General features: G+C 42.9%; 4 protein-coding genes across 4 annotated transcripts in view; 2 read left to right on the top strand and 2 right to left on the bottom strand.

The window, feature by feature from the left end:
- The window catches only part of fkbp11 (FKBP prolyl isomerase 11), a 182,013-nt gene that overhangs the window by 96,424 nt on the left and 63,584 nt on the right, over positions 1 to 22,005 (bottom strand). The gene's annotated exons all lie outside the window — the stretch shown is intronic.
- The window catches only part of erbb3a (erb-b2 receptor tyrosine kinase 3a), a 110,133-nt gene that overhangs the window by 81,713 nt on the left and 6,415 nt on the right, over positions 1 to 22,005 (top strand). The gene's annotated exons all lie outside the window — the stretch shown is intronic.
- On the top strand, positions 285 to 4,271 carry tsfm (Ts translation elongation factor, mitochondrial). The gene is made up of 6 exons (XM_052077045.1): positions 285 to 462; positions 726 to 869; positions 956 to 1,084; positions 1,248 to 1,370; positions 1,788 to 1,869; positions 2,656 to 4,271. Exons 1-6 carry the CDS (start codon positions 415 to 417, stop codon positions 3,048 to 3,050), a joined length of 921 nt encoding a protein of 306 aa, XP_051933005.1. The 5' UTR covers positions 285 to 414; the 3' UTR covers positions 3,051 to 4,271.
- On the bottom strand, positions 9,593 to 20,815 carry smarcc2 (SWI/SNF related, matrix associated, actin dependent regulator of chromatin, subfamily c, member 2). The gene is made up of 26 exons (XM_052077037.1): positions 20,677 to 20,815; positions 19,804 to 19,923; positions 19,626 to 19,711; positions 18,927 to 19,008; positions 18,624 to 18,716; positions 18,214 to 18,283; positions 17,607 to 17,676; positions 17,411 to 17,486; positions 17,073 to 17,317; positions 16,863 to 16,987; positions 16,715 to 16,768; positions 16,565 to 16,602; positions 15,950 to 16,080; positions 15,778 to 15,849; positions 15,551 to 15,664; positions 14,767 to 14,920; positions 14,577 to 14,693; positions 14,428 to 14,490; positions 14,071 to 14,329; positions 13,535 to 13,696; positions 13,385 to 13,446; positions 13,187 to 13,307; positions 12,275 to 12,435; positions 11,739 to 11,873; positions 11,295 to 11,652; positions 9,593 to 11,136 (listed from the first exon to the last, which is right to left on the bottom strand). Exons 1-26 carry the CDS (start codon positions 20,785 to 20,787, stop codon positions 11,072 to 11,074), a joined length of 3,144 nt encoding a protein of 1,047 aa, XP_051932997.1. The 5' UTR covers positions 20,788 to 20,815; the 3' UTR covers positions 9,593 to 11,071.

Raw genomic sequence — 22,005 nt, 5'->3', positions numbered from 1 at the left:
TTGTTTACCATTAAGCGTGTAATGATGAGGGGTTCTATCCTTTTACGTCATTAATTAAAAAGAGAATAGTGCTTTTGAGCTAAAAAGTAAGCTCATGGATCATTTTTGCAAGCGCCATACAGTTACTATGTCCACATATCAGATGATGACTTCAATTATCACAGGGATACGAGGATAATTTTAATGAGCAACCATTTTAAAGAACAAACAAATAATGTACAGGCTATTCAGCAAAAGAAGCACGGCGCTGTATTTTTAATATACACTGCAGTTAGCCTCCTCAACGCTAGAGGACGTAATACCACATCGAGACGCACACAAATCTGACTCTCTTCGGCTTCCATACACAGCGTGGATGTCAATGACATTCATATAGAAAGCTTTCGTAAGTACGCGCGTGCGGATGCTTGTAAGATGTCAGTAAGCTTTTTATTCAGGACTCTCAGTAAAGATTTGGCAAAGGTGAGTGTAATGAGATCAATTGCTTATTTTCCTTGGCTATCTTAAACTATTGACTAGGTGGTTTATTCGTTCGCCTACGTAGTAGTCCGTGTACCGACGTGCATTAAGTGGCTGTTTCCCAGAAACGTTTAATTGGCATACCATTTCACGTTTGGCCAAAATAAATGTATAATTGTGTTATGTCCACTTGGCGCTCGATGGTTTACGACAAGGACACTGGAAGATGGACGTAACGTTTTTGCGCGATCCCTTGTCACCTTCAGGTCAGCCGGCACCCTTTGCACACAGCATGTCATCGTCTTCTGGCAGCTGACAAGAGCCTCCTGGTCAAACTGAGAAAAAGCACCGGCTACACCTTTATTAACTGCAAGAAAGCGCTGGAGAAGTTTGACAATGACATAGCACAGGTTTGCGTTCGGATTTCTTGACCGCACGTGATGCTCTTGGTTGGGGCTGTGCTCTTTCATGTCGGTGTGTGGTGTCCAACGATCAGGCGGAGGCTTGGCTGCACGAGCAGGCCCAGAAAGAAGGTTGGAGCAAAGCGAGCAAGTTGGAGGGTCGCAAAGCCGGAGAGGGACTCATTGGCCTCTTGATGAGAGACCAAGTTGCAGTCATGGTCGAGGTAGAGTACCGGTAATCGCTTGCACATTCACATGTCACAATTCATAAAGTTATCCATTTGAATGTTTTCCCCAGTCCAACGCATCCCATGCTCTTTGTTGAAGAACTCGCATTTCCGAAGCTTTTCTGGTCACTTAGATGTGTTTTCAATGTTTGCGACGCAGGTCAACTGTGAGACAGACTTTGTCGCCCGCAATGAGAAATTTCAGCAGCTGGTGAAAGACGTCGCCTTCTCCACCTTGGCTCACCACCAAAATAAAAGCCAAAGTCGGACCGGATACCTCAAGGTGGGCCATGTGTGAGATTGTTGACCCTATGGCAACAGTTGCTCAACTGTTTTAAGTGCCTTCATAAGCTAAAACTACAAAGGAGTTAAGGTGACACTGGAAATGAAATATACGCTCGTGCATCTCAATAAATGAGATCACAGAAACGTGTATTGAATAGTTTTATTCAGCAGAGTGCAACTTGCAATATAAATGAAGACTTACTGGTGTATATGAAAAGTCTTTATTGATTGTTTCGTATATACAGTAATATTCTAAACCTAATCTTGTATTTGGGGTTTTTGTTAGTTGTGGGCTACAAACGAAGTTATAAAATATGATATGGATCTGTGTACGAGGCCGACATTGTTAATTGAACTACTGAAATAAATCCAGTTTTCCCACTTTAATTCATGCTTGTCATTGCGTGTGTTCCAGAGTCTCCTGGCATCGGACGAACTCAGCAAACTGAGCGTGTCGGATGGAGCCACCCTCGCCGATAAGGTGGCTTTAAGCATAGGTCAGTAATGCAGATTGCAATTGATAGCTTTCATTAAATGGCTGTAATGACCGTCTACTCTCCTGCTTTGTCCCAAGACCATTGGACTGTTTCATCAGTAAGTTTGTTTACAATTAGTAGCGTGACAGAAATTGTAAAACAATAACTCGATGCACAGACGTTATGCTAGTTGCAAAAGGGGATGTTTATGGTCAGGTTAGGTGTCGTTTCCGTGGTGGGGTTAGTTGTGCAGGGACTTGATTGATGATGAGTGAGAATGGAGTCAAATGTTGCTCTTGGTTACACTGGCTTGTAGAGAGAATGGAGCTCCATTGTCACAGAAAAAGTGAGTTTGAGAATACCGTATTTTATGCAATATAAGGCGCACCGTTCATGAATGGCCTATTTTAAAACTGTTCACATTTAGGGTGCACCGCATGAGAAGGCGCATACATTAGAAGCTACAATGGTGGCTGCAGTTGCGTTGTGCAACCACTAGAATTGAATACAATACGAGCTTTCACAACTGCTGCAGCTGTAACAAAGCACTTTGCAGAACATTTAAAATACTACATCCAAGAAATCCGAATATTGATCCATATGTAAGGCGCATCGGATTATAAGAAACACTGTCGGCTTTTGAGAAAATTGAATGCTTTTCGCTGCGCCTTATAGTGTGTAAAATACGGGTACTTGAGTCAAGTCAAAGTAAGTTGCATTAATACTACCCTGACCAGTACGACGTATACATTTATTATTTACTGTCCATGAAATAGTGTAACCATACTGTGTGTCCTGTCCTATCAGGCCGCCTGGGTGAGAACATGTCAGTGAGGCGGGCAGTCACAGTAAGCGTCCCCGCCGAGTGGACTATTGGCTCGTACGTTCACGGTGGCGTGGCGGGACAGACCGAGGTGGCCATGGGACGCTACGGCGCTCTGGTTGTGTTCCAGGGTGGAAAAGAAGAACAACGTCAAAGTTTGGGGCGCAAACTGGGACAGCACATTGTGGGGGAGGCGCCCACGTCGCTTGGTAACATGGATGACCTGCCGTGCGGTGAAAGCGAGACGCGCCTCCTGCCTCAGACCTTCCTGGGAGACCCCAGCAGGACTGTAGCCCAGTTTCTCAAGGGTCAGCAGGCTCGAGTGCTGGACTTTGTCAGGTTTCACTGTGGAGAGAGCACTGTTGAGGAAACAAAGTGATGACACTTTTTTTTTGTTTGTTTCAAAATGAAATGTTCAATTCTTTTTTTCTTTTTCTTTTTGAGACGTCATGAATTTTACTGTCAATCATTTTTCATTGTCCACCATCCCTTAGCAATACAATACAATACATGATGATTTCTATAGCGCTTTCACAACAGCGACAGCTGTAACAAAGCGCTTAACAAAACAGTTAACATAAAGTAAAATGATAAACACAACACATAACATAAAACACAGACAGTCGTGCAGTCCTAACCATTTTTCCGTCACACGCTTTGTTGTTTGAAGCAGTTTGAGATGAAAGAGAGAATCAAGGTGTCCTTTAGCCAGGGGATCAGAGACGTCCTGCTCAAAATGTGCACACGTCGGCTACAAAGTTTCAAAGTCAACAAGAAGCTGTAGCATTCATTGATGAAAAAAGAGATTGGTTCAATTCTCCTGTCCCATGGAAATCCATTTCAATTCCAAGCGGCGACTCTCGGTTCCAAATACGCATCGGCGCTCTGCGCCGACGCTCCTCGCTCCTCATCCTCAATTTCAGCAGCCATCCGCATCTCCACTGAACAAAACGGGGTTGTGAAAAATGCTGCCCATTACAGGCGCAAAAAACACAAGCACCCCAGGTCTGTCTGGCGCCGACATTCCTCCCAACCAAAATCTGTGCTGGTACAGGCGTGCTGCCGAGAAGGCGCAACCACCAAGCAGAGATACGTCTCCTTTGACGAATGTCGTGGCCAAAAAACGCTGAAAACAGTCTATATCAGGTCCACACGATGAAACAACAACAACATGTGACAAAACAAAAGACAAAAACAACAAAAAAAGAACAAAAAAGCAAGGCTCTTGAAGAGCACTTGCCGAAGGCTGCCTCCTCGGGCGCCATCTTATATTCATATCAAAATGTACTTTTCCCACTCTGGACAAAGGGAGGTGAGGACGATTGGAGCACAGTCCCAAAAATTATACATTTTTTACAATGTAACTCTATTTGGAAGGATTGTTTTTCATTGCTTTTCATTCATTTTTCATTTGTTAGTCAATTTCCAGTATATTGATTGTTGTATACAGTGCATGGATGTTAGTTTGCTGAATCCTTACGATGCTGAACATCAGTGATGCGTTCCGAAGGACCGAAGGGCATTTGTTGAAAGAAATGTAAGGTGCTTCATGAAATGTTTTGTAAAAGATGCGTTCATTAAATTTCAACATTTTCCAAAAGTTCTCGTGCTTCTTTATACCAAAACAAAGGAAATACATTGTTTTGGTTGTTTATAGCAAAGAATGGTATCATTTTCATGGTCCGGCCCACTTGACATCTACCGAGGCTGTATGTGGCCCACCATGTGAAATGAGTTTGACACCAGTGATGTATAGAAAGGCGTTTTTATCCGAAAAAAACAACCATGTACAGAAAGGCGTTTTTAGCCGAAAAAAACAACCACATATAGAAAGGCGTTTTTAGCCGAAAAAATGACCATGTACAGTAGGGCGTTTTTAGCCCCCAAAAAATGTGTAGTAGGGCGATTTTAGCTGAAAAAAAACGACCATGTAAAGAAAGGCGTTTTTAGCCGAATAAAACGTCCACGTAAAGAAAGGCGTTTTTAGCCGAAAAAAATGACCATGTACAGTAGGGCGTTTTTTGGCCCAAAAAAAACCGACCATGTGTAGTAGGGCGATTTTAGCTGAAAAAAAACGACCATGTAAAGAAAGGCGTTTTTAGCCGAATAAAACGTCCACGTAAAGAAAGGCGTTTTTAGCCGAAAAAAATGACCATGTACAGTAGGGCGTTTTTTGGCCCAAAAAAAACCGACCATGTGTAGTAGGGCGATTTTAGCTGAAAAAAAACGACCATGTAAAGAAAGGCGTTTTTAGCCCCCAAAAACGACCATGTGTAGTAGGGCGTTTTTAGCCGAAAAAAAAACGACCATGTTATAGTAAGGCGTTTTTAGCCGAAAAAAAACGGCTAAAGGTGTTTTGAGCCGAAAAAAACGACCATGTATAGTAAGGCGTTTTTAGCTAAAAAAAAACGAACATGTATAGTAAGGCATTTTTGGCCGAAAAAAACCGACCATGTAGAGTAAGGTGTTTTTAGCCAAAAAAACTACCATGTATAGAAAGGTGTTTTTCGACGAAAAAAAACGACCATGTAAAGAAAGGTGTTTTGAGCCGAAAAAAAAGACCATGTAAAGAAAGGTGTTTTGAGCAAAAAAAAAACCGACCATGAATCGTCCGCCGTTTTCCCCGAAAAAAAATGCACATTTATAGTAAGGCGTTTTTAGCCAAAAAAACATGACCATGTATAGTAGGGCGTTTTAGCCGAAAAAAACGACAGTGTATAGTAAGGTGTTTTTAGCCGAAAAAAACGACCACGTATAGAAAGGCGTTTTTAGCCGAAAAAAATGACCATGTACAGTAAGGCGTTTTTAGCCCAAAAAAACGACCATGTATAGGAGGGCGTTTTTCGACCAAAAAAAAGACCATGTATAGTAAGACGTTTTTAGCTCCAAAAAAACGAACATCTATAGTAAGGCATTTTTGGCCGAAAAAAAACGACCATGTAGAGTAAGGTGTTTTTAGCCGAAAAAACTACCATGTATAGAAAGGCGTTTTTAGACGAATAAAACGGCCATGTATAGTAAGGCGTTTTTCGACGAAAAAAAACGACCATGTAAAGAAAGGTGTTTTGAACCGAAAAAAAACCGACCATGTAGAGCAGGTATGTCCAAAGTCCGGCCCGGGGGCCAAATCCGGCCCGCGGTCGAATTTCATCCGGCCCTCGGCCCCTGTCATAAAATCAGTGCCGTAAGGCCCGCAGGTTGGGCGCAATGGAACACGTGTTGCATTGACTGAGGTCTCGTAGACTGGTGAGTGATGTTTCATAGAGTACTGCTTCCCTCTAGTGGCTGAATGAGTAATAGCATTCACTAAATGAGTAATAGCTTTTAGACACTAGAGGGCATCACTCACGAGTTAACAAGACATCACTCCGTGTTTATATAGACTGATATGTCATATTTGAAATGATCCTTGCAGTTGTGGATATGTGTATTGCTTGTTAATTTCCCTGTTGTTCGAGTCAAAGGTTTTGTGACTATTGAAAATTCATGGTGATACATTTTATGTTTCAAATCAATCAATTTGCACTCAGGAGACTTCTGTTTAAGAAAAAGTCAAGTGAATAAGCAGTTGCAGGTGATATACCTGTTTCAAATGAACCAAAAGAAATTCTTAAGATTGTTGAAATTAAAATAAAAATGGAAATGTGAAACAGACTGGCTTACTAAAATTTGTTGAACAATATTGTTGTTGGCGGCCCGGTAGTCCAGTGGTTAGCACGTCGGCTTCACAGTGCAGAGGTATCGGGTTCGATTCCAGCTCCGGCCTCCCTGTGTGGAGTTTGCATGTTCTCCCCGGGCCTGCGTGGGTTTTCTCCGGGTGCTCCGGTTTCCTCCCACATTCCAAAAACATGCGTGGCAGGCTGATTGAACACTCTAAATTGTCCCTAGGTGTGAGTGTGAGCGTGGATGGTTGTTCGTCTATGTGTGCCCTGCGATTGGCTGGCAACCGATTCAGGGTGTACCCCGCCTACTGCCCGAAGACAGCTGGGATAGGCTCCAGCACCCCCCGCGACCCTAGTGAGGATCAAGCGGTACGGAAGATGAATGAATGAATATTGTTGTTCAATGTAAAGAATGTCAGCCAAGGTCGGCCCCCCGACATTTTACCACATAAAATCTGGCCCCCTTGGCAAAAAGTTTGGACACCCCTGATGTAAAGAAAGGTGTTTTGAGCCGAAAAAAACCGACCATGAATAGTTCGTCGTTTTCCCCGAAAAAAATGACCATGTATAGTAAGGTGTTTTGAGGCGAAAAAAACTACCATGTATAGTAAGGCGTTTTTAGCTGAAAAAAACGACCATGTATAGGAGGGCGTTTTTCGACCAAAAAACGACCATATATAGAAAGGCGTTTTTAGCCGAAAAAAACGACCATGTATAGTAAGGCGTTTTTAGCCAAAAACAAAAATGACCCTGTATAGTAATGCGTTTTTAGACGCAATAAAGGACCATGTATAATAAGGCGTTTTTCGACGAAAAAACGACCATGTGTCGTGAGGCGTTTTTAGCTGAAAAAAAACCAGACCATAATGAGTTACTACATTAATAAGTAAATAGTAAACATATGAATTAACTTGTTTGGTGGTCAGAAGAAAATGGATGCAAAGGTGTTTTGAACCGAAAAAAAAACGACTATGAACAGTAAGGCGTTTTAACAACAACAACAAAAACCCGACCATGTATAGTAAGGCGTTTTTATAATAATAATACATCACATTTGTAAGCGCCTTTCACAACACTCAAGGACACTGTACAGCCAAGACCAATAGTAAAACACAGATAAAATAATAAATAAAGAAAGAAAGATTTAAGGCGGGTAGGCAAGTCTGAATAGGTGGGTTTTGAGCTGGGTTTTGAATAAGGAAAGAGAGTCAATATTACGAATGTTGGGAGGAAGTGAGTTCCAGAGTTTGGGGGCAGAGCGACTGAAGGCTCTGCACCCCATTGTACTGAGACGGGCAGAGGGTAGAAAAAGGTGGAGGGAGGATGAGGACCTGAGTGAGCGAGAGGGAATGGAGATTTGAAGAAGATCTGACAGATAGGGGGGCGCAAGGTTATGGATGGCTTTGAATGTATAGAGAAGTATTTTGAAGTTGATTCTAAGTTTGACAGGAAGCCAGTGGAGCTGTCGGAGGATGGGGGTGATATGATGGAAGGAGGGGGTTCTCGTGATGATCCGGGCTGCTGAATTCTGAACAAGTTGAAGTTTATGGAGGAATTTTTGATGGACACCGAAGAGGAGTGAGTTGCAGTAGTCAATACGGGAAGTGACGAGACTGTGAACAAGGATAGCGGTGGTGTGCGGAGTGAGTGAGGGACGGAGGCGGTTTATATTGCGAAGGTGGAAATGAGCGGACCGGGTAATGTTATTGATGTGGGAGTGAAAGGATAGTGAACTGTCAAGGATGACACCCAGACTCTTCACCTGGGGGGAAGGAGATATAGTGGCATTATCAATTGTGAGGGAGAAACTGTCGGCTTTGTTTAGAGTGGATTTGGTACCGACGAGTAGGAGTTCAGTTTTATTGCTGTTTAGCTTGAGGAAATTGTGGGTGAACCAAGATTTGATTTCTGAGAGACAGTGAGAGAGGGACGAGGGTGGGAGAGAAGCGTCGGGTTTGCTGGAGAGATAGAGCTGGGTGTCATCCGCAAAGCAGTGAAAGTGTAAGCCAAATTTGCGGAAAATGTTTCCGAGTGGAAGGAGGTAGACAATGAAGAGGAGCGGACCGAGGACAGAACCCTGGGGAACACCAGAAGAAACGGGGAGGGATTGTGAAGTAAAAGAATCAACTTGAATGAACTGAGAGCGGCCAGTGAGATATGAGTGGAACCAATGTAGAGGGGTGTTGGTGATGCCTATGGTAGAGAGTCGATTGAGGAGGATGGGGTGAGAGATTGTGTCGAAGGCTGCACTCAGGTCAAGGAGGATGAGGATGGAGATAAGGCCAGAGTCTGCTGCCATGAGAAGATCATTTGTGATTTTTATGAGGGCTGTTTCAGTACTGTGACGGGGACGGAAGCCGGACTGGAATTGTTCATAAAGACTATTGTCGGTGAGGTGGGAGTGGATCTGAGAGGCGACAGTTTTCTCCAGAATTTTCGAGATGAAGGGAAGATGGGAAATGGGGTGTAGGTTATTGAAGTCATTGGGATCTGAACCAGTTTTTTTCAGGATTGGTGTGACAGCTGCAGTTTTTAGCCGGAAAAACGAGCATGTATAGTAACGCGTTTTTAGACGAAAAAAACGACCATGAATAGGAGGGTGTTTTTCGACCAAAAAAAGACCATGTATAAGTAAGGCGTTTTTAGCACCAAAAAAAAAAACGACCATGTATAGCAGGGCATTTTTAGCCGGAAAACGACCATGGTCATTTTTTTCAGCTATAAACGCCTTCCTATACATGGTTGATTTTTCGAGTTAAAATGCTTTACTACTATACATGGTCATTTTTTCGGCTAAAAACGCGTTACTATACAGTATATGGTCGTTTTTTTCGGCTAAAAACACCCTACTACACATGGTCGTTTTTTTCTGGCTAAGAACGCCGAAAAAAGCGCCTTATTATTCATGGTCGTTTTATTTGGCTCAAAACACCGAAAAAAAGCGCCTTATTATACATGGTCGGTTTTTTTCCGGCTAAAAACACCTTACTATACATGGTTGGTTTTTTTCGGCTAAAAACGGCTCATCGTTCACTTCAAAGAGGCTCTTTGTATCGGCTCGTTCTCGACCGACACATCACTTGTCAGAGGTGCTGCCAAAAAGAACCCTTTCTGCACTGAAATACAATTTCATTACTAACAAAATGATATGATTTCTGCCGATGTACAGTACATCTTTTATTTCCAGCGTATTTCCTGCTGGGTGCATTCCAAAATAACTGAATATATGGTGTTTTTTCAAATTCGTTTATTTATTCCCTCCCCCCCTCATCATTAAACCTCTTCAGATTTGGGGGATCCAAACTGCCAGATTGAGGACGCACTGAAGTGATGAGTCACTGAGAACATTTGGACATTTTGTAAGAATAATTGCAAGAGCTGCTTCCTTCAGCTGTGTGAAAACATACAGGAACCGAACACACAAAAATGCTGTATCATCTTTACACAAAGTCCACGCGATATCGTCATAACACAGATGCCGGTAACTTGACTCACAGCTCAGGTGAGACGTGAAATACTGACAAAACAAGTTCACCCGAAGAAAGGGTTATACTTCATGGCACATTCACACATACACGGAATGGCACCGGAAATAAAACTGCATGATAGTAAGAAACGTTTACAGATTCTCAAGGCATGCCTTCGCACACATCCTCACAATCACACAAAGGGTAAATAGAGGCTACAAAGTTAACAATATTCCGTTACGATATTGATATCAAAGAAAGACGATGGAAAAACCAGTAAAAAATATAAAAATTGATTGAATAAAAAGTGAGGATATTGTTGCAGATATGAAAGGATCCTTTTTGTCTTTTTTTTTTCTCCTTCATTTTGCAACTTCAAATGAACCGGCCAATCCTCTTCATTTCCACAAACAACACCAATAAAACTCACTAAGTGTGAGAGAACATGATTTCAAAAACATAACGTTTTGGTTTAGCGATAGACGCAAATGACAAACTTTGCGATTGCTGCTTCAGTCATTCCTTTCGGACAGCACTCCGGTACATTCCTCACATCTTAAGCTCCTCATGATCTCTTTTTCTTTTTTTTTTTTTTTAACTCTCCCAAGTGCTGTATTATTATTATTATTAAAGTACTTCAAAAGGTAAGTGTTTTTCTTGTCTGCAGGAACAACTAGCGGACACAATGTCAGTAATTGAAATCATTTTTCATACAAATACATGGAAATTGTAACAGAAGACCCAGTTTACAGTACATAGTTTGAAATGGCATCCAGACTAATGTCAGGTAACATATCGATGAAAATGCGTCCTTCGGAGTGTCCACGCAATTGACAGGAGATTTCCAATCAATCATTCGGTATGAAACGGTATTTAAGACAGCAAAAGGTTTATAAGTGCTTAAGTTCAATTTCATGGATGCTTCAAGTCTTAAAATGAGACCCGAGGAAAGATTAAAAGTGCTTTTTTTTCCATACATACTTGTAAATGTCAATTAGTACTGACGGGGAACTCAAGAGACATCGAAAAGACTTGAGAGTGAATTAGCTGCTATGGACTCTTGTGGGAAAAAAATAAAAGCAACAAGATGACTCTTGGTTTCCTTCAGCACAAACATGTCAAGACCCTCATAGCTCACCAGAAATCTAAATTCATGTAGTGTGAAAACTTTCTTGAGCCAATTTAAACAGGTCGTCTTTCCTCACATCAATTGTCCAGTTGGACAAGAACAATTGAAATGATTTTTTTTCTTCATGGCAATTTTTCATCTTTTACCGTGGAGCTGGAACCGGAGCCGAGGTGTGAAGCATTTCGACGGGTAGAGGAGTGTTGGATTCTGTGAGTGGCGGTGATGGCAACAGGAGAAAACATTGGATTGACTGTAGTCACACAGCTTCGGTGAATCAGAACAAAAGAGCACGCAGTTCGATTCAAAGGATTCAATGGCAGTTAAGTCAGTTAGCTGCTGCGATGCGATTTCGACGTCTCACTGACCATGGTGTGAAGGGGCGCTGCCAGAGCCCGAGTGGCCAGTCACGGGCTGGCCCGGGGGGCACGGGGGTGACACGTGGGCAGCCGGAGGCGGATGGGACTCCGAGGCTGACCCCGCGGAGGCCGACGGCGCGGGGCTGGGTGCCGGCTGCGGCGCCGGCGTGCTGGCGGATTGCTGAGCCGAGGCCGAGTTTTGAGAGCCCGACGAGGTCTGAGGGGGATGAGGACCCCCGGCTTGGCTGTGCTGCTGATGCTGGATCTGCTGGAAGTGCTGCTGGCGAGCTCGCATTTCGGCGTACTTGAGCTGTTCCATGTGGAAGGACTGACGGTCAGCTAGAAGCTGTTGTCGCTGGTACTCCAGCTGGAAGCACAGAGAAATACCAAAATAATGCGTTCAAACACTTAGAACTGCTCTCTTCCCACATCTTCCCACGGTCCACCACTCACAGCCTCCCTCTCTCGATCCATGATGGTTTCCAGTTCTTCAAAGTGTCGCAGTTTGATCTCCAGTTTTTTCATTTGGGTCTCCACCAGCAATGCCACCAGAGATTTGATCTTCCTTTCCTCCACTGCAGCCAAGTGCTGCTCATGACATAAATGACAATGACAATCAAAGTAGATTCTACAATTCAGTATGGGGTGGAAAAAAATAATCACCATTATTTTGAAAAGTGAAGAGGAATAGCTACATATTAAATTAATCGCAATTTAAAAAGAAGAAATACAAATAAGTATTGCAAGTTTTGTTCTATGCACTTTGGCCTCTTGGGGGCGGTGTGGTGCCGTGCATGCATGAGGTACAAATTTACGAGATGAAGAGTAGAAGAAAAAAGTTGCAAATTAACTTTATATGACACAGATTAGATAGAATATAAGACTTTGAGTATTATTATATGACTTGTCTGCACTTTAACCAAGTTGTCTTTGATTATCCGATTGCCTATCCCTAAATATCAGTCAAAGGATTTTGGGCCCTCACGTACCTTGGCTTTGACGGCTGCCGCCGCCAGCGCTGATGCAGCGGCGGTGGCCAAGTTGCCCTCGCCCACATCTCGCTCCACCTTGGCCTTCTTTTCTCCCTCACTTTCAGATTCTCTTTGCCCTTCCTCACCTTGTTTTCCACCCTTCTCCTTCTCGTTGTCACCTGAGGAAGAAAAGTTTTCCACCTTAAGAGTATTTTTTTTCATGAGTGTGATTTTTTTATGGTGTGAGCATGAGGTGTTTTGGCATGTCTGATTTATTTTGGGAGATTCCAGACAATTTTTTTTGAGTGTGAGTATTTTTTGATGTGTGTATGTTTTGGGTGGGCTGAAGAGGTTTTTTTGTGGTGAAGTATTTACATGATTGTGACAGTTTTTTTTTTTTTGGTGAGACTTGTGTGCATTTGGTGTGTGTGTGTGTGTGTGTGTGTGTGTGTGTGTGTGCATGCGAGAGAGAGAGTCTTTGGGGAGTGAGTGAGTGTTTATTTTTGGATATGTGAGGATTTTGTGTGAGTAGGTTAGTTTTTTTGTGGTTGAGAGGTTCTTTTGTACGTCTGAGTTTTTTGAGTGGTTAGGTTTAGGGTTTAGGGTATTTGTTAAGGTTAGGGTTGTCTTGGGTTAGGGTTATGGTTAGATGTAAGAGGTTAGGGACAGGGTGTAAGGTTATGGGGTATGTTAGGGTTAGGGCTACTGTTAGGTTTAGGGTTAAGCGTTAGGGTTAGGTTTAGGGTTAGGGTTTAGGATTTGTGGTTCGTCTTAGGGGTAAGCATTAGGGTTAGGGGCTAGTGTTAAGTGTTAGGATTTGGGTAGGGTTAGGTAGTAGGGTTTGGTGTTAGGCGTAGGGTGAGTGAGTTTTTTTGCATGTGCGTGAGAGGTTATATTTGACCCATTCGGCACCCTAGAGCCTTTTCCTACCCATTTCCGAGTCGGCTTTGTCTGCCTCCCTCTCGCCCTCAGCTTCTCTTCCTCTCTCCTCCTCTTTCTTCCCATTCTCTGTCACCTTGTCTTCTTCCTCATTCGCTCCATCTTTGCTGTCCTGTGGGAGGAGCTTCAAAGCGTGAGTCTTTCGACCGTCAGGTAACAAAACCAAAGCGTGACAAGAACGCATCCTACCTTGGCAGCCTTCTTCTCCTCGTTTGACTGGCTGTCACTCTTACTTTCGTCATTGTTCTCATCTGATCCGGAAACCATTCAGACCTCCGTTAATGTTTGTTAATTTGCCTTGTTGGATGATTGTGTTGTAAACACATGTTTCCGCCCTACCCGTTCTCTCGCCTTCTTCCAGGCCGGTGCCGGCGATGCCGCTACCCTCGAGGCCATACAGAGGGTCCTGTCGCCCGCTGGCCCTCGCTGCCTCCTCCACCCGCCGCACGTGAGCCTCAACCAGGGCCGCAGGAACTTCCTCTTTCATACGAGAGAACTCCTCTGAGAAAGAGAGAGAAGGAGAGGTGAAGTTAATGCTAAATTAGGGCTGGTGCTATCTAGTATTTTTACAACCAAAAATTCTACCAACTATCCTGTCCACTGATCAGGTAAATGTTGAGTTCGCATTGTAAAAAAAAAATCTAACTCTGCATGTTCAGTGTAGGTATTATTATTGTCGACCTGGGGTCGCCATCGTCACTTTCCACAATAAAGCAGCTGTGACTTTGAGTGTGTGGGTGACATGGGAGTCAGAGTGATCAGTTGGATGGTGTGAGCCATGGTTAGTGGCTCGCTATTAACTGGCTAAGGAAAGGAATTTGTTCTGAAGACTAGCCCTCATTCTTTAAAGCCACAAAAAAGGAGCAACATCTCACCCAGAGCGGATTTAGCCGCTGCTGAGGCCACACGAGGGTCCACTACCGAGGCAAGGAACGCAACTGTGCTCATTACGGGGTTTCCTGCCTGGCTGAAAGGCACCGGCTGGTAAGCCAGCGGCCCAAGGGACGAGTAGCTTTCCTCGAGATAGGGGTCTTCGATAGGCAGACGAAGGAAATGCAGGATGCACTCATCCTGTGTGCGGCTGCCGACATGTTCTGACACCTTGTTCCAGTCGTCCTTGTACATCTCCAATCCCTGAAAACAGCAAGGGTTTGAATTCTAATTGTAATATCCAGCAGTTTTTTTCTTTAATTGGTAATGACATTGTGATGACTGAAAAAATACCGATGTACCTCAAGTAATAATAGTGTTTCCTGCTCTGTCCAATCCCTCATAGCACTTGTTGCACTCTTGCTCTGTGGACAAAGCATTATTTTGTCATGAATATGGTGGCTCAAGCCAAGTTTCTGTAATTCACATCGGACTTGTTTTCGGTGAATACCTTTGAGGAGCCTATCTTTTTGCTGTACATGTCAGTCCGAAGCCCAAAGTTCTGCAGGTCTGCTGGTTTATCTTTCACTTTATCTGGGAAGGACATCATCTGCTGGGGCGCAGGAGTCTACAACACCCACATGTTAAAGAAGGCCATCGTGTATGTGCTTGTGTGTGTGTTTTTCAATTTGTGTACAGACCTGGGATGTCTTGGGCTGTAAGGGCACCAGACTGGACGGCGTGTCTGCAAGGACATGGAAGTGGGAAGTGGGTGGGGGGCCCATAGGGGTGGGCCGGCTCTCGGAGTCCACCTGGTAGTTGATTAGTCCCCACTGCTCCAGGAAGGCATGGACTCTGCACGTGAAGATGCCCCGATTTAATTCATTTAAATGTGAAGTGCACTGTATTCCATTTAAGGGGACGTAACAGTTCAATTGTTTTTAAAAAAAGTCAATCTAAATAGCAAATGATTACCTTCATGACATGGAACATTTGATTCAGATTAGTTAATATTGCGACGAAACCACAAAACACAATTGCCAGCTGTCTTTACTTCCCACAGCCCTAATTAATAAAATAAATAATTGAAATAAAATAAATTACAGTAATTCTTGCCTACTTGCAGAATGACCATTTTGCATTTTTTGTATAGTCGGTTATTCATTGAACAACTCTCCTTTTTGCATTTTTGTTGTTTTTTTTCTGTAACACTCTACTGATGACGCCAAAGCCGTGTCTAAATAGGAACTGGTCTCAAGGAGGTTGGGACAGTGATACATGTGCACTGAAAAACGAGCTTTGTATCACAGGGAGGATCTAGGTTTAGCCTGGATTGTTAGTGGAAATTAGGAGAGTATCACCACATGTGCACATGTAATACTGTAGGAGCATATTTTTTTTAATCAGGGGGGTGTTGGTCCTTTGTAACCGCACTTATAGTGGAAAAAAATGGCGGGATAATGACCTTTTCTATTTCTCGCATACCTCATGATTGCACAGACATCTCCCGCCAGGTTCCTGCGGCAGGCGGTGGAGGTGAGGTACTCCTGAGGGTTTAGTCGGTAAGTGTCAATCATGAAGTTCCTGTATGCCAGGTAGCTGTTGGCAGACGGGAACAGAGAGAAAAATTCAGCTATAAAATATATGATGACGTCGAACGCACATTGCAAGACTCATAACCAAAGATGAGTTACAAATACAACTTAACTTACATCTCCGGGGTTTTAGATTTATTCTTTCCATTGAAGAACTCTGGAAGGGCTCTGCGCTCAATCGCATGGACGCTGAGGATGATGACAGAATGAGTCACGTCCACTAGTAGGTGAGCTTACAGCAAGAAGGAAAGCATCCCAGGATATGTGGTGATCTTGAATTTGGTATTACCTGTTGTAGTCAAACCAGGCAGCGTAGCTTGGTATGATGATGTGATGTGTCTGCTCCGTCACGTTGTCTTCGTGAAGGTCCGCGCCTTTGACTGGCTCCCCCTTAACACTCGGGGAGCTCTCTTCCTCCTCCTACGGGAACATAAAATAGTCATTGATGGGCCACAAAATTAGGTACATCAGCACAATCTGATGTGGAGATTTTATACGAACAGTAATATTCATTTTAGCGGTACAGAAGATGAATGGTTGGATGGAAAACAAATGCCAAAAGTAAATCAGGCACTGCTGACATAACACCATAAAAGTATGAATGAACAATGTTTACTTAGTTAATTTTTGAATGGACTGATGTAATGCAGGCCAAATGTTAAAAAATAAAATGGTTTTCTGACTCGCACAAACCCGCCTACAAGTACGTTCAAAGTTATCGCCGATACGTTCGAATTTTTTTGCCAGTCAAACTATTTTTACTCCACATTGGCAGCTCCATGCTTCCGTAGAAGATAACCTTTGTGGAGGCAAGAATTTTTGACACATCTGCTGTTTCTATGGCTCCCATGAAATTATGCAGGTATAATAGCATGTACGGATCCCACTTTGCACACCATCTTACCTTCCCTGTTACGTCCATGGACTCATCCTCTTGCTCATCTGTTAAAAATCGCAGATATAACCACACACAGATGGGTACAGATAGACACAAAAGTTCCAAAGTTGTTCGACCAACGCAAGTTTCGACAAATTCCAGCTGTTTCACTCTCACCTATATCTGCTCCTCCCTTGACTGGTGTGGAATCAGAATCCTTCTTGGTGCTATCTAGAAACAGAAGGCAAAAGGGGATGACTTGGCTGGCAGTTTACAAATATATGTCTTTTTTTTTTTTCATTCAAATGCATGCAGTTCTGCGCACTTGTTTTGGCTGCATTTCCGTCTTCTGATGCCGGAACAGGTGATGCTTCATCCAAATCCTTACTGAGATCCTCTTGTTCCTCTTCCCTTTGGCCCCGTTTGGATTTGGTGTACGGTGTCGTCGGCCTGTCCCATCACGTGCATACATTTAATTTTGCATGTGGTGTCATGGCTATTCCCTTCTCAATTGAAAACGGCTACTGTCACAGACCCTTTTTTAGCGTTCTTCTTCTTGCTCTCCTGCGGTGGCGGCGTGGGAGACGGCGACGGCGAGCGCTTCCTCTTCTTGGCACCCGCGGGCTTCTTATCTCTGCGCTCGTCCGGAGTGGTCACCTCATCCGTAAGAGTCTTGGCCGATATCCTCTTCCTCTTGGGGTGACCGTCTCCCACTTCGTAGTCCTCCTCATTCATCCACTCGTTATACTGGTCCAGGTCTAAAATCCACTTCGCGTGGACCTGAGGACCATAAATATACCGTCAGCATCAAGGATTTTGAAAGCATAGTTAGGGTACCAAAGTTGTGTACGAAAAATTCTGGCACTCATCTACCTTCCTTGGCTTCTCTGGGCTGGGGGCATCTTCCACAGAGGCCTCAACCTCACTAGCTGGGATCCAGGTATCATAACTACAGGTTGACCATAGAACGAAAAAGATGCTCTGTTAACTAGGAACGGTGCTTTCAAAGCTTCTTCTCTCCTACAAAATGTGCAACATCTCTAGAATGGAGCTCAAACAGGGAACAAACCTGTCAGGAAAATATCCCCAGTGAAGGAGAACTTGCTTGTCCCTCTTCATCACAGGGCGCACCCACTCCTCTGAAAAAACAAACAGAACATTACCATAAATTCAGACGTGAAGCCATGACTTTTCCCACCCGCTATGAACACAAAAAAAGGGGGCGGGGTTATTGACGGATTTCCACTATGACAGAAGCATCATGTTGTCGTCTATTTTAAGTTTCTCTTTAATTCACCAACATTGTTTTTACTGTTCCAGAATTTTTCAAGAAGCCCTCAAATTTGTACACATTCAAGTATTTGGAATCGGTGTTCAGCTTTGCCTTTCCCTTTGTCATCATGGCGAAAATGAGATGCAATGACTACGATGCAGCCTTCAGATTGCCGGCAATCAAGTGACTGGCCACTAAAATTAAGCCGCTGCACATGAGCTTGGGCTAAATTAATTGATGCAACAATACTGGAGGAGGCAACACATGTACTATGTACTGCTTATAAACATAGATAAGTGAGGTGAAAAAAGTTCCGATTTATGTAGCTGCGCTCAGAGCAAATTTTAATAAACAATAAAAAGACAAAGTCTGTCCTTTCCCTCAAAAACATTTGAATCCTCACCGTCTTCCAAGCTGCCGGGAATTGGAACGACAATGTGGGAGCTGGAGCTTTTGTCCTCAGTCACCGAGCCCTGCAAGAGAGTGCATCCATATTTGCTATGTTTGACTCTTCCTTAATGTTTTCCAAACTTTCCGAGCAAACAAAGGCAAATACTTTTACATTTACATATAAAAACTGGGCACACAGTTTAATTGTGAGCTTTGTGGAATCAACTAAGAGAGATTTGAATTGTTCAACCAACCACCAGTCATTGTTGGTATAGACAGATGAACAAAAACACATTATTTGTTGTGAAAAAGTAATCATTTTCACATTGATTAAGTGAATATTTGATCATATCCAACAGTAAAGATCTCTTGCAGCACAGCAGTGAGGAATTTCTGTCATAAACAATGTGGTTGAAAACACACCTGATGTCTCTTGATGATGTCTTTGATCTTCCCCAGCAGTTTTGGCTCTATGTCAGAGCTCAAGTAGATGACTGGTCGACTCAAGCAGTTATTCTGAAGTACAAAGAAAACCTTGAAATCATTATGAATTACATTATTTCCGTCTGCATGAGTCAGGATGACAGACATCCACTTCCAGTGCGAAAAGAGTAAAAAAAAAACATTTTGAATAAAATGTTACAGCAAGAAGAGTTTAATGAATTCGGGAAACATTTTGTCATGCTGGCTTGTGTGTCATGAAAGGTTCAAGAGAGAAAGACTCACCTGCACTAAGGACTTCTCAATCGTCATAAACATCTCCACATTTCGGTCCATCCGAGACGGATTCTGGAAGTCAAACCTGCGCCTGCGAGGAGTTACACATGACACTGCAGCATAGCCAACATCCATATGTGCTTATTTCAAACAGCACCACTGAGTGAAAGATAAAGTGAACCCCCGGTGTATTTTGCTGCATCCTTTGTGCATTTTGCAGCTTTTTAAGCAATTATTTTTTAATTATTCATGTAGTACCAGATTGTGCCACAACATCCTAAGTAGCCCTCAGGTCAACTGGAATTCAAGTGGATATAAAATGTTTATTCGTCTTTTGTTTTATGTGTTAGTTTTATCATAAACTTCACCTGGGAGTAAAAAATAAACAGCGTGAAGCCTACATGCTTCTGTCTTTCATTTGGAGAACTATGCAAATGAGAGAGTGAGAACAGGTGCGAAGCTATACTTTATAAAATGTGTTTTAATAAATTCAAGCGTTTAAGTTTAAGAAGTTGAATTGTGTCTGAAGTGTGGTTTGAATGGGTGGGATGTACTCTATATTAACCCCCCCCCCCCCCCCAAATTATTAGACGGTCACACTATTGTGAATTTTGACCCTGTAGCTTTTGGGTCTGGAATGTATTTCCCCGCAATTAAATGGAGGTTCATTGTATATTATAGTGATGCCAACTGGGAAGAAACTCTTACCATCCTTGGTCACTCTTGAACTTGTATGCAGCTGCCAGGATGTGGCAAAGAGCACCTCCAGCCTTGAAGTCTAGAAAAGATTTCATCTGGAGACAAATATTACAATGTTATTATTTTTAGTAACGAAGCCCTTTTGGGGTGAAGTTACAAGTTAATAGAGTATGTGGTGGAGACATACAGTCAGCTTGGTGAGCGGGGGGTTGCTGACATGTCGGCCAAACACCTCCTCTTGGAATTGGAGCAGCTGGACCACAAGACTGGACAGAGATTTGTTGGTTGGGGGCTCTGCTTGGATGTACTGAGAGAGGGGACATTATTTCATTCAGGGGTCTTTAAAAATTGAAGTCGCTGTTTGAGCACATATTTGGAGCACATTAGTATTCATTCTTAATTCATTGCACGAGTCAGATATCAAATTAATGCTAAAGCCCCATCAGTTGTTCTAATGCTTAAAAATCAAGCTGCTCTGCTAAGTCGTTGGAGCATTTATTCAATATCCTGAATATATTGAATAAATGCTCCAACGGTTGTCTTGTAAGCTCGATTTTTGTAGGCATTATAATTACTGATGAGCTTTGGTGGTGTACTAAGCAGTTGGCTTTGTTGCCATTTTTTGAAATGGCTTGAATAATAACGATTTTATTTGTGAATTGTAGTCGAGCAGCGTGAACATGGTGCAGCACCCGATCCAGTTGGCGCGCGCCACATCCAGCAAACATCTGGATTTGCTCCCTCGGGCACCGTTAGCCGATTAGCAACCTAGCTAGCTAGCGTCCGAGCCCAGTGCGTGAAGCTATTGCTCAGAAGCCAGGGCGTGCGCCGCACCTTTCGTCATTTCCATCGCATTAACACGCGAGGATAAAGGCACGGGCGGACGCATCTGGCGCCGCTACGAGCTCAGCATCCTTTTGTATGCTGACTCGAGTGAAGCCAGCGAGCAGCTGGACGCTGAGCACCCTCCCTCCTCTTTGTCACTGCCTCTCATGCCCGTGGCTCAGTGTCCACGTCTTCGGCGTGAAAAATGGAAGTCTACAAACCATGCTGCCAGTACCTTTTTGTAATTCTTTCCCAGCCAGACGCGCACATTATCAAACTGAGAGACTGTATCAGACGCTTCGAAATATTTGACATTTGGGCCGCCGTCTTTCTTCCGTACCGCCATCTTTGCCTGCAGACAACTAAACGACGTCGGCCGCCACCCAGAGGCATCCTGGTGGTACTACAGCACATTTGCTGTAATACAACAGAATGTCCACCAAGAGTCGCTGTTGTAGTCCAAAAATGTGTTTTTCACGAGCACTATCAGATTAAATTAAAAGACGGGAATCAAGATAAACCTCAACATGAAAGCAGTAAAATGTTAAAACTAATTTAAAATCGCAAATAAAAAGCAAGGTATTAAAATAATATTTATTTTTTATTAAAAAGCAGCTGTGAGCAATGCATTTTCAAGACAAATTTGCAAGATTATTTATTTCCCGGCCAATCCTGTAATTTAATTTACTTTTTGACCTGTATCAAATCAGTTTACACCACTGAAATGAATTAAAATAGCATTTATCCGTTTTCCCACGCTCTCTCAAATAACCACATTTGTATTTTAATGAATAATAGTAATAATGCTAATTATAATAATATTAATTAGGTCGATAAGGCAGCACAGTGGGTAACTGGTTAGCACATAAACCTCACAGTGCAGAGGTGCGGGGTTCGATTCTGGCTCCGGCCTTCTTGTGTGGAATTTGGATGTTCTTGCTGGCTGAGGTGAGGTCCGCAACAGTCTAATCAATCAACAGCATTCTTTTAGCGATGACTATGGGATGGTGCTGTGTTGCTGTTGGCATGCAACTGTGTATGATAACCAACTCAACTACAATACCAACTCAATCATTCTGGTGTTTTTTTTCCCTTTAATTTCCTAAATAGCGGGGTTTGAGCTGTGAGGATTACACCTGGTAGTCACGACAATATATGAGAATGTATAGAAAATAACTGGTTTCATGAAGTGTAATTACTGTACATTACAACAAGCTGAAAGTCACAAAAAATAACAAGTTTAGTATTGTTTATGTGCCTACTGTATCCCCTTGTGGGAGTTGTCATTTTATTTTGTGTGCGTGTGTATGACTGTCCTGATCAATGAATGATTCGCATCAACATCATCATCATCATCATCATCACATTTGTTCATCCATTAATATTGCACCGTCAAAGAGTGCAAGCCATTTTCAAGCCAATTTATTTTTTATAAATTATTGACAAATCGAAAGTTTGGAAAATAGCCTTTTCTCTTCGACGATGTAATATTAATGGTTGCACAATCATGACGTTTTTGGGTCTCCTGAAAAGTGATGAGTTTGGAGGTATGAGGATTCCACCT

This window comes from Hippocampus zosterae, chromosome 9 (genome assembly GCF_025434085.1).
Source record: "Hippocampus zosterae strain Florida chromosome 9, ASM2543408v3, whole genome shotgun sequence".
NCBI lineage: Eukaryota > Metazoa > Chordata > Actinopteri > Syngnathiformes > Syngnathidae > Hippocampus > Hippocampus zosterae.
The sequence above is the reverse complement of the archived record's forward strand: the minus strand, read 5'-3'. Positions and strand labels throughout refer to the sequence as shown.

What these genes read in the sequence shown, in the direction of transcription:
- tsfm (XM_052077045.1), top strand. Translation starts at nt 415, where the DNA reads ATGTCAGTAAGCTTTTTATTCAGGACTCTCAGTAAAGATTTGGCAAAG. An exon ending in TTGACAATGACATAGCACAG is followed by an intron (nt 870 to 955) that starts GTTTGCGTTCGG and finishes TCCAACGATCAG; the next exon opens with GCGGAGGCTTGGCTGCACGA. An exon ending in AAGTTGCAGTCATGGTCGAG is followed by an intron (nt 1,085 to 1,247) that starts GTAGAGTACCGG and finishes TTTGCGACGCAG; the next exon opens with GTCAACTGTGAGACAGACTT.
- smarcc2 (XM_052077037.1), bottom strand. Translation starts at nt 20,787, where the DNA reads ATGGCGGTACGGAAGAAAGACGGCGGCCCAAATGTCAAATATTTCGAA. An exon ending in GGAAGAAGGCGAGAGAACGG is followed by an intron (nt 13,447 to 13,534) that starts GTAGGGCGGAAA and finishes TTTCCGGATCAG; the next exon opens with ATGAGAACAATGACGAAAGT. An exon ending in CAAAGCCGACTCGGAAATGG is followed by an intron (nt 12,436 to 13,186) that starts GTAGGAAAAGGC and finishes TTTCTTCCTCAG; the next exon opens with GTGACAACGAGAAGGAGAAG.